We start from the raw sequence: 12034 nt of genomic DNA on the forward strand, positions 1-12034 counted from the left end.
TTAAAACACTAAATTGCACATCATAGTAAAGCTGGCAGTAACACTATTACACATCTATTTGTGAATGTGTTTGGGCCTTGAGAGGGAGAGGCAAAGAGAGTGGGGAAGGTGGAGAGAGAATTGTCATCATAGCAGACTGAGATTTCAGCTTGCAGGTTGGTACAAGCCATGGGAGGGTTTGGTGTGATGACAGTTGCATGGTTGGAAGGGACACCAGAGACTGGTTAACTTTGCAGCAAGGGAACTGGAGTCCAGGATCTGAGTGACAAGGCCTTGAGCAGGCGCAACTGTGATTGACAGCAACAGGATCTGTAGAATGCCTCTGTGGGCCAGGTGTTTTACTGTCATTAACTCAGTGAGTCCTCACAACAGTCTTTTGAGATAACTGCAGATGTGAAAACGGTTTCAGGGGGGTTAAGAAACCTGCAGACCATTCCACAGCTATGAAGATGTACAATCAGGACTGGTGGTCAGATCTTTTACATTCCAAAAATTGTGCTATGTCCATGGCTCCTTCCATTTCTTTCCACTTCCATGGCTTTTCCTAGTGTAAAAGCTGTCAGTGAAAGGACAACCCCTCACTTTTCAGCCTCACACAACAGCCACAGAATATGCATATTGATTGCCAGCTACCTAAAGAAAATTGAATCCCTGAGGGTTTGAAAGAAAAATGGAGGGATTTAAACACTAGCGCATGTGTCCAACATCCCATGAGTTGCATGGTTCCTGGGTCAGCCGCATCAGCATCACCAGGGAAATCGTTTGATATACAAAGTCCAGGGCTCCACCCAAGATCTACTGATCAGAAACTGTGGGACTGGAGTCCAGCCGCTTCTTGTCCAACAAGCCCTGTAAGAGATTCTAGTTCACACTTACCCTGAGAATCAGTTGGTTTTTATTTTTGTTTTAAAGGTTTTATTTATTTATGTGAGATGTAGAGTTATAGACAGAGGGAGAGACAGAGAGAAAGGTCTTCCATCTGCTGGTTCACTTCCCAAATGGCCACAAAGAAAGAGTTTGGCCGATCCAAAGACAGAAACCAGGAGCTTCTTCCAAATCTCCTGTGCAGGTGCAGGGGCCCAAGTGCTTGGACCATCTTGTACTGCTTTCTCAGGCCACAGCAAAGAGCTGGATCAGAAGAGGAGCAGCCAGGACTAGAACGAGCGTACATATGGGATGCTGGCTCCAGAGGTGGAGAAGTAACCTACTGCACCATAGCACTGGCCCCGAGAACCAGTTGGTTTTTAAACATCAAAAGTGTGACTTGAGGATCCCTATTATACTTCATTGAGTCAATCTTCACTGAGGAAATACACATTTCTTGCCCATTCAAATTGTTTTCCTTGCATGATGCTGTTAGCTTTCTTGAAGTACAGTTGAATGATTTCCCCTATGTGTCACTCACTGTAGGTCTCTGAAATAAGTTGCTTGTTTTGTATTCTTAAATTGATGTCTCTTTTTCTTTTTCTTCCCTTTTCTTCCTCCACCTCCTCCTCACTCTTTCTCTTTCTCTCTCTCTCTCTCTCTTTCCCTCAACCCCCCCCCCCCAATCTGCTCTGTGCTTCTCTGTCTTTTTTCTCTCAACCTCCTCAAGACATATCACTAAGTATCAGTATATCAGGTTATTTCATGGGGTTTGGGGTAATGTTGGGAAGTGCTAAAAATTGTATATAGTGCTTTGTGGTACATCGTAACACCAGCCTTTTCTTTAATGTAGAGCAGAGACCAGACAACTGTTGACACATTTTTGTTTGGGTTCAATGCCACCCTGCACATAGTTTGCATATTTCATTCCTCCCTCTCTGGATTATTGTCAGAATTTTTAATCAGATTTCTGACTCTGGATCCCAATCAAATTACCACTTTCTGGTAGGAAAAATTGGAATATCTGCCAACTCTTAATGGGAGAAAGATAACACAACTATCATCTGCAAACAGCAGCTTCTCTTGAGAAAGAACAAGGGCTTTTAAGTTTGTCACAGTCTCTACCACTCCCTATCACATAAGGGTACTTGCACTTTATCTTGAATAAAGAATCACGAGTTCAGTGTCTCTTCATTTGAAGTGGAAAATCAAAAACTGTACTATCTTTAAAGAAAATGGATGATGAGGGCCAGCGCTCAATAGGCTAATCCTCCGCCTTGCGGCACCAGCACACCAGGTTCTAGTCCCGGTGGGGGTGCCAGATTCTGTCCCGGTTGCTCCTCTTCCAGTCCAGCTCTCTGCTGTGGCCCGGGAGTTCAGTGGAGGATGGCCCAAGTGCTTGGGCCCTGCACCTGCATGGGAGACCAGAAGCACCTGGCTCCTGGCTTCGGATCAGCACGGTGCGTCAGTCGCAGCACGCCGGCTGCAGCAGCCATTGGAGGGTGAACTAATGGTAAAGGAAGACCTTTCTCTCTGTCTCTCTCTCTCTGTCCACTCTGCCTATCAAAAAAAAAAAAAAAAAAAGAAAGAAAGAAAGAAAATAGATGATGGGGCCTGCATTGTAGTGTAGCAGGTAAAGCTACTGCCTATGGTGCCAACATCCCATATTGGCACTGGTTCAGGATCCTGCTGTTCCACTTCCAGTCAAGCTCTCTGCCAATACACCTGGTTAAGAAGTAGAAGATGACCCATTTCCAGGAGGATTGGGCCCCTGTATCCATGTGGGAGACCCAGATGCAGCTCCTGGTTTGGGACTAGCCCAGTTCCAGCCATTGCAGCCATTTGGGGAGTGAACCAGTGGATGCAAGTTCTCTCCCTCTCCCTCTCCCTCCCCCCCGCCCACCCGTAAACTCTGCCATTCAAATAAGTCTTTTCAAAAAAGAAAAGAAAAAAGATGAAAATCTATTTCTTGGTAGAAATGAAACTATGTATTGGATGCAGAAAGAATAGCCTATTTCACATGACCTGTGTGGCCTGCAAGCACCTTAGTTATCCATCCATGTCTTTCCATCTGGGAGGCAATTAGCTACACTATGAGGAATTGCACCTCCGTGCTAGACTGCTCCCAGCAGGACTGGTGGAGAACTGATGTATGACATCTCACAGCAATTGACTTTCTCTGTGCCTTCTTGTTGTCTAATTTCTCTGGGGTGGTGTCACCCATGGGCATTGGCACTGACTCCATTCTGTGTGTTCTATTTCCAGGTGGTGATCATGGAAGTCCAGGGACTGAAGTCTTTGGCCCCAAATCGCATCGTGTACTGCACAATGGAGGTGGAGGGAGGAGAGAAACTACAGACTGACCAGGCCGAGGCTTCCAAACCCACGTGAGTTTGCTTGTCCGTGTTCCACTTCCAGAGGCTTATTGCTGTGGGTCTCATTGTGGCCAACTCTAAAGTAGAGCATGCTTTCCCTGAGAAGGTCCTGGAACGTAATGACTTTGCGGCTTTTTCGAGCATGATGATTTTAATATGTTTTTATTTGGCAGCTGTAACAAAGATTCCAGTTCCATCAAATCACAGAACAGAAGGAAATTAAAGAGACAGTGTTGTTTCTGCAGGTTTAGGTATTCACCTCAAGGAAAGTCATACCTCCTGCATGTTAATGTGATGTGCATGAAAGCTTGATAAAAATTTATCTTACTGCATTTTCTCAGTAGTAGCTCTTTTATAGTAAAAGAAGCCTTTTTCAAGTCTTTATCTGCTTGTCAGTACAGTTCTAACTGTATTGACAAAGCTGTATGCTATGTTGAACACAATACATTAATTCATGAAGTTAACACAGTGTCGGCAAATGTTCCCTGGGTGTGTGTACAAAGTATAGTTGCACAGTGGAAAAGACAGTCCCTGGTGTAGCTCCCTAGAGCTTACAGGTTGGTGTGGGCATCAGAGAAACAATCACACAAGTCTACAATTGTACATGGAATTGATTGTCCATATCTGTGGGTTCCATATACACACATTCAGTCCAACATAGATAGAACATATTTTGGGAGAACAATTTGTGTCTGTCCTGATCATGTGCAAACATTTTTCCTTGTCATTCTTCCTTTAAAAATGATATATAGCAACTATTTTCACAGCATTTACATTGCATAAAGTATTATTATAAGTAATGTAGAAGGGTTGGCGCCATGGCTCACTTGGTTAATCCTCCACCTGCGGCGCTCTCACCCATATGGGTGCTGGTTTCTAGTCCCGGTTGCTCCTCTTCCAGTCCAGCTCTCTGCTGTGGCCCGGGAGTGCAGTGGAGGATGGCCCAAGCACTTGGGCCCCTGCATCCAAATAGGAAACCAGGAAGAAGCACTTGGCTCCTGGCTTCAGATCAGTGCAGAACCAGCCGTAGCGGCCATTTGGAGAGTGAACTAACGGAAGGAAGACCTTTCTCTCTGTTTCTCTCTCTCTCTCACTGTCTATAACTCTGCCTGTCAAATAAAAATTTTTTTAGAAAAAATAAGTAATGTAGAGATAGGCAGGTTCTATGCAAATGCCACACTGTTGTACAGAAGGAGCTTGAGCATCTTCATATTTTGGGATAGTCGGGAAGATCCTGAAACTAATTGCTTGTAGATGCTGAGGGACAACTGTAGTTGTCAGTGCAGAGAAAGAGTTCTGGGAGAGGAGATAATGGGGCGCCTGAACCACCTGGTAGAGGCAGAGTCCGAATAGACCTCCCTTAGAACACATGAGCCTTTCACTCGGATCTGGCTGAAAAGCCCATGAGAGTATTTCAGGCATGGAAAGCCAAGACACTCTGGCAAAAAGATCTCTGTGAGTGAGATCCCAGTGGAAAGAACAGGTCTTCAAAGAGGGAGGTGCCTTTCTCTGAAGGGAGGAGAGAACCTCCACTTTGACTATGACCGTGTCTAAACAAGATAAGAGTCGGAGAACTCAAGGGGCTTCCATAGCCTTGGAAACTCATGACTGGTGCATAGGGAGATTACTGATGCCATAAACAGGAGTGTCAATTTGTAAAGTCAACAACAGGAGTCACTGTGCACTTACTCCTCATGTAGGATCTCTGTCCTTAATGTGCTGTACACTGAGGCTTAATGCTATAACGAGTACTCAAACAGTATATTTCACTTTGTGTTTCTATGAGGGTGCAAACGATTGAAATCTTTACTTAATGTACACTAAACTGATCTTCTGTAAAAAAAAAAAAAAAAGAAAAGAAATTATCAATTCCCAACTTGACTCTCACTGGGATTAAACATGACAATAGGTCTGATCTGATTTCATCATCATTTAAAAAAAATCATCTATTATTTTTCACTTTATGTTCCTGTGTGGGGAGCAAACTGTTGAAATCCTTACTTAAGGTATACTAAGCTGATCTTCTGTATATTAAGATAATCGAAAATGAATCTTGATGTGAATGGAAGGGGAGAGGGAGTGGGAAAGGGGAGGGTTGTGGGTGGGAGGGACGGTATGGGGGGGGAAGCCATTGTAACCCATGAGTCGTACTTTGGAAATTTATATTCATTAAATAAAAGATTAAAAAAAAAAAAAAAGAACACATGAGCCTTTGAGTTAATTCTGTAGAAGTTGAGGAATGGGGTTGGCACGGAGAGTGTTCCAGGCAGAGTGCACAGCTTGCACAGGAGTCCAGAGGTCAGCCAAGGTCCTGTGACACAGAAGAACTCAAGAGGCCAGAGCAGCTGGAGCCTGGAGAACAGTGGCTGTCCCAGGCTTCTGGAGGGGAAGGCAAGGGCCGTGCCATGAAGCCACATGAGACTACAAGGTGGGAAAACACGATGTGACATGGTGAGGTTTGTGTTTGGCAAAGACCACTCTGGCTGCAGTGGTGGGACCAGAGTGCATGCAGGGGGCTTGTTAGGATCCTGTGGCCGTGGTCTGCAGGAGCCACAAATGTCCACGCATTTGGGTCAATAGACTCTCAGGCCTCAAAGATTTCTTAAGAAATCACTGCTCACTTGCCTCTCTGCCCACTGCCTCTCTCCCTTCCTTTCTACCTTGTTAACCAGCATAGCCTAATAAGCATCTGTTTTTGTTGTGTTCATTTATCAGAGAGTCATCCAAAGGGTAACTCCGAACAGCAGCTCCCTGCCTCTCCTCCCCCAGAGCGCTACGAGCTGTTTGGCAGGACATGAATAACTTACCAGGATGTTTAAACAAAATAGTTCAAAGAAAGCACTGGATGTTTCCCCGGCTAGAGAAAGGCTGAGGGCATTGTATGCCTTCAAGTGGTTCTCTGCATGAATAGGCAAAAGCCGGAGAGTCTCAGAAGCCGGGTGACATTAATGATTGTGTGCAAGAGGAAATGGAGACCAGTGCCACTCATCACATAGCACCTGCCCTCCTGTTTTTAAAACTGGCCTGCAAACTGACAATGAATGCAGTTTCTTTTTCCACTGCCATTGATGAGATACCCAGTGTTTCCTCAGATGGCCTGATCATTATCAGCACTCTTATGTTATGCTCCACTAGTTAAAACGTGTGATGCTTGCGGGAACAGAAACCTATTTGATGTTTTTGCCAACCTTTTAAGGTCTCGGGCCCAATATGGTTTCATAAGCTAATGAAGGAAGGTGAAAGTTCTGAATATTCTAACAGACTGTTGTTATTTTGACTCAAAATGTAATTCGTAATATTTCATTGAGTGTAACAGTTTCAGTTGCCAAGACAAATGATGAATTGATTTTTGGGTCCCTGTGAAGGTTCCAAAGAATTTCACGTTATAAATAAATATAGGATGCTTGGATTTACCTACTTGAAATGCTCGTGTTTCACATAATGCTATTATCCATATTCATAGTCATGTATTATATACATGCTACATCCATATTCATATACTCATGTCCATGCATTCATATCCATACAGGTACATTATGATGTCCTTATGTATAAACATCTCACACTGAAACATTTTGCTTTTCCAGCTGGAAATAGACATTTCTGGAACCCTCTTTAGGCAAGGAGTGGATATTACTGAAATTCCACAGAGTGCTCATTGATTTGTTTTTTAATATATTAAGATTGCAGATTTTATGACCAGGATCAAATCAAATCAGTCAGTATTGGCTCCCTAGAGTGATGGATTAAGAAGGGCTCTGAAACAAAATGTGTATGTGGAGGGAAATAGTGCCATGATCAACTTGCAAGGCCTGCCATGAAGGCATATAAGTGCCCTGTATTTGCCATATATGTGGTATCCCAGAGAGAGAGGTCTGGAGTTTCAATCCTGACACCATTCAAGTTTCTTCTTGTCTGTTCTTTGATCCTTTCTTTTTGTTTTAAAGATTTAGTTATTTATCTGAAAGTCAGACTTACACAGAGAGAAAGAAGGGGAGAGACTGATCTTCCATCCTTTGGTTCACTCCTCAAATGGCCACAACAGCTAGGCCAGGGCCAGGCCGAAGCCAGCAGCTTCTTCCAGGTGTCCCACATAGATGACCAAGAACCTGGGCCATCTTGCACTGCTTTCCCAGGCCCATTGGCAGGGAGCTGGATCAGAAGTGGACTTGAACCAGCACCCATATGGGGTGTCACCAGTGGCCTAACCAGATAGGCTACAATGCTGGCGCCTAAATCCACAATTCCTTGCCCAACACTTGTTAAAGTATTCTTTTCCACAGTGCAGGTCTGGCTGCTTTCCTCTGCTTCTGAGTTTACCTGGTGGGATGAATGAGCCTGTCACCCTAGTCTGTTTTTCTTCCCGCCTCACTAGTTTTGAAATACCTGGACTCCTCTTCATTTCCTCTCTTTGAAGCCTGTATTCCTTCTCCTTTGTCTCCTGTTAGTGATCTCCAGCTTTCGTCTCTCTTACTTGATTTTGATTCTCCCAAAAAGTTATGCTTTGGGAGATTATTTTGTTCTAATAACTCAATTTTATCCTCTGATGATTTGGCCTTTTTCCAATCCTGTGTATGATCTGGATCATGGTTTTGACTATTCTTACAGCCACCAGATCTCCACACTTTATTGGAGGGTATCTCAAAAAGTCCATGGAAAGTGAAATTACAAGATAAGTTTATTTTGATGCCAAAAATTTTAAAATCATGCACACAAAAAATCTTCAAAGAGTTTATGGAAAAATTCATACCAGGAAAAAATAAATAGATTTTAAAATTTTTGGCACAAAAATAAGCAGCTTTTAACTCAGTATTTTTCATGAAGTTCATGAAGTATCATCATATAATCTGAAATCAGAAGTCCATCCAAACCTGCTTTGCTGATTGCTCCTGAATTCATTGTTGCTGCTAGTAAGAATTATAACAACTAGCTGGAACCATAACTTCTTGCTCTGTCATCTCTATGAGAAATTTGGCTTTCATGTATTTTTTTAAGTACAGCCACACATCCAGGAGTCCATTACATAACTCTGTTTGTGTGAGAGTGTAATCTTTGAAACTCTGATGTGTAGGATATACCAAGACCACAAGGGCAGGAAGAGTAGCTTCATGGTCAGGTGAGATTGATAAATGTGAAACATTGCATTTCTTTCTCAGTTATCCACAGTGTTAACTTATAACTTGCTGAGTTATTCACAGTGGCATTTTACAGGCTTTGAAAAATCCCAGCAGTTTAACTTTGGTTAACTTTGGTTATCTATGATTCTCTTCAACGTTGTTTCAACTAAAACCTGTTGACATCCTTGGGGGAAAGCTGGGTTCAGTTTCTAATCATTGTCATGGAGATTCTGAGCTCTCCATCACTCTTTTATCAGTGCTGCCTCCCTGTGCACACAGAGCCCTGCCCAGCCTGGTTCTATTGGATCGATCAGATGCATAATATAAGAATGCTATGTCCATGACTTTAATACAGATCATGGTGTGGAACAAATATGGTGTGTGGCAGGTAGGCCACTATTTTATACTTTCAGCTCAATGGTGAACCCCCTGCCCGTCCTTCATTTTATCAATCTCTTAGCTACATGTGGGTTCTTTTCTTTTTTTTAACTTTTATTTAATGAATATAAATTTCCAAAGTACAGCTTATGGATTACAATGGCTTTCCCCCCCCATAACTTCCCTCCCACCCGCAACCCTCCCCTCTCCCGTTCCCTCTCTCCTTCCATCACATCAAGATTCATTTTCAATTATCTTTATATACAGAAGATCAATTTAGCATGTATTAAGAAAAGCTGGTTATTTTCAAACATCTATCTGTCAACCATAAATCCTCTCAACTCTGTTGTCTTCCTATTCCAAATTTTTAACATGGAAAAGCAGGAGAATATATGATGAAAAATTCCCATGACATCCTCATGTTTTGATTGTTTTAGAAAACTTTTATTGAATAAATATAAATTGCATAAGTACAACTTTTGGTTTATAGTGGTTTTCCCCCTATAACCACCCTGCCATGCACAAACCATGCCACCTCCTACTCCCTCTCCCATCTCATTCTTCATTAAGATTCATTTAAATTATCTTTATATACAGAAGATCAATTCTATACTAAGTAAAGATTTCAACAGTTTGCATGCACACAGACACACAAAGTATAAAGTACTGTCTTAAAACTAGTTTTACCATTAATTCGCATAGTACAACACATTAAGGACAGAGGTCCTACATGGGGAGCAAGTACACACTGACTCCCGTTGTTGATTTAACAATTTACACTCTTATTTATGAGGTCAGTGATCACCCGAGGCTCTTGTCATGAGCTGACAAGGCTATGGAAGCCTCTTGAGTCCACAAACTCTGACATTATTTAGACAAGGCCATAATCAAAGTAGAAGTTCTCTCCTCCCTTCAGAGAAAGGTACCTCCTTCTTTGATGGCCTGTTCTTTCCACCGGGATCTCACTCACAGAGATCTTTCATTTAGGTCATTTTTTGCCACGGTGTCTTGGCTTTCCATGCCTGACAAACTCTCACCTCATGTATTGATTTAAAATATTGCTTCCAAATGCAACAATTGGTTTCTGTTTCTGGTGGGAAATGAATGAGCTGCGAAGGCAGCAGGAAGAAAAATCCTGTTCTTAGGGTGAGGAATCTTTGAAAGACAGTAGGATTGAGAAGGGAAGTTCTTCTGTGGATCTAAAAGCATGAGTATAGTTGTCCACTTTTTGGAAAAAAAAAAAAAGCACAGAAAGGCTATTCTTGCCAGAAAGCATTGTTTTCCAAAGGGTGGCTCTCTGATCTCTGCTGTTAAGAGTTGGTGTTAACTATTACTGAGAAACAGTGTTGAGTAACATCAAATCGGGTGAAAAGGAACCTTCTCCTTTTCCATGCATTTTTCAATTTTCTGATGGAGTCAAGGAGCACATTTTGATCTGGTGCTAGTAGATCTTTAACACCTCCATGGACTGTGTGCTCAGGGCCTTCTGTGGGCAGCAGCATCCAGGGAGGATTTAATAGCATCTTTTAGATACTGTGTTTACCTTCCAGGCCAGACTGGAGGTACAGCTTTGTCTTTTGCAGCATTGACATAAGTGTTCCTTTTAAAAGAAACATATTAACCTTTAAAAACTGAATTAATTTAAATGAAATGCATTAAGTGAATAATAGCACAGGTGGTATGTAGATATGATAAAACGTAATCATGAAATGATCTTGTGTTAGTGCGTAGTCATGGCAAAGATTGGGAAAATGCTGTACAAATTACTTCAATTGGGAAAAACTGATGGAAAGAAACCTAACAGATTCCCTGAGTAAAAGGTACACTCCAGAATCATTGTCTTGGTAGTTTTATACAGTGAACGTTAGCCTCTTTAAAAAGTGTGCCCTGAGGATTAAGTATCAGAACACTTAATAATTTTGCTGAAAAGAAAGTTTGAATTAGAAACCTATATTGGGGCCCGGTGCTGTGGCTCACTTGGTTAATCCTCCTCCTGTGGCACCGGCATCCCACATGGGCACCAGGTTCTAGTCCTGGTTGCTCCTCTTCCAGTCCAGCTCTCTGCTGTGGCCCGGGAGGGCAGTGGAGGATGGCTCAAGTGCTTGGGCCCTGCACCCGCATGGGAGACCAGGAGGAAGCAGCTGGCTCCTGGCTTCAGATTGGCGTAGCTCCTGCAGCCATTTGGGGAGTGAACCAACAAAAGGAAGACCTTTCTCTGTCCCTCTCTCTCTCTCACTGTCTAACTCTATCTGTCAGAGAGAGAGAGAAAGAAAGAAAGAAACCTGTATTGTGCTTACTTATCTGAAAATACGTGCTTCTGAATTGAAATTGAAGATGCTACTTGGTATTTGATTACTTAACAAGTTCATTACTCCCTGACAAGCCATATGCTTCATGACTATGGATTTCCTTATTGCCGGGAATTAGAAAACACAGTCAAATGGTTTCCTGCCATTTTTCAAGGGAATGAGACAATTAAATGCCCTGAGAAATCTTGCCATAGCCCTAGCATTCTTCAGTGGTGCCTCCTCCGATGAGACTATATTAAAACAAAAGACAAAAAAATACAATGACTTTCTATAACATTTTTGTTCTGTGAGTTATCAATTTATCCTAATGGTACAATGCAAGAGGGGTCACACTTACCATGCTCGAATTACTCATAAAAATTGATTTTTTTTAGATCGCCCCCTAACCCCGCCCCGTATTAAGTCAATTACAAAATCAGAAAAGGAAGTCACTTTTCCATTTGCTTGCCTGTCTTTCATCTTAATGATATCTCCAAACGTGTTTTCTGTGCACTGAGCTTTGGATTGGTTTCAGTGGAAGCAGAATATCTTTCCTGAATGGTTCCTTTGAAATGTAGATAAAAGAGAAAGATATGAAAGAGTTGACAACTTCATTCCTGCCACAAGTATCCATGGAATGCTTTCCTGGTTTCCAAATAATCGTGGGGTTTTGGTAGTGAGAAACATAAAAGGGTACTTCAAAAAGTTCATGGAAAATGGAATCAACAGGTAAGTCTATTTTGATGCAAAAGAACCCGTGCAACCCATGCAGGGTTTTTTCACGATATGCGTTCTTGATGAACTTTTCAGTACCTCTCATTGATCAAGCCCTGGCCTTTTGGAGGGAGCATTGTCTTCAAGGACATGAGTAAAAAAACAAATGAATAAATAAATAGGCAAAATAATGACAGATTATAATTTGTGCTCTGGAAGGAATGAACAGGCTACTCTGGAAGAAAGTAAAGAGATATGAGCTACACTTGACTTGATACCTGCAGGATGAGCAAGGAAG

General features: G+C 42.3%; 1 protein-coding gene across 14 annotated transcripts in view; it reads left to right on the top strand.

The window, feature by feature from the left end:
- CADPS (calcium dependent secretion activator) overlaps positions 1 to 12034 on the top strand; it is a 519824-nt gene that overhangs the window by 258390 nt on the left and 249400 nt on the right. For all 14 annotated transcript variants that reach the window (XM_051851514.3, XM_051851515.3, XM_089305485.1 and 11 more), the window contains exon 6: positions 3130 to 3251. In XM_051851514.3, coding sequence (XP_051707474.1) covers positions 3130 to 3251 — 122 coding nt within the window. The remainder of the gene's footprint in view (positions 1 to 3129; positions 3252 to 12034) is intronic.

The sequence above is a fragment of the Oryctolagus cuniculus genome, chromosome 10 (assembly GCF_051225735.1).
Source record: "Oryctolagus cuniculus isolate XC-2025 breed Fujian yellow rabbit chromosome 10, ASM5122573v1, whole genome shotgun sequence".
NCBI classification, from domain to species: Eukaryota; Metazoa; Chordata; class Mammalia; order Lagomorpha; family Leporidae; genus Oryctolagus; species Oryctolagus cuniculus.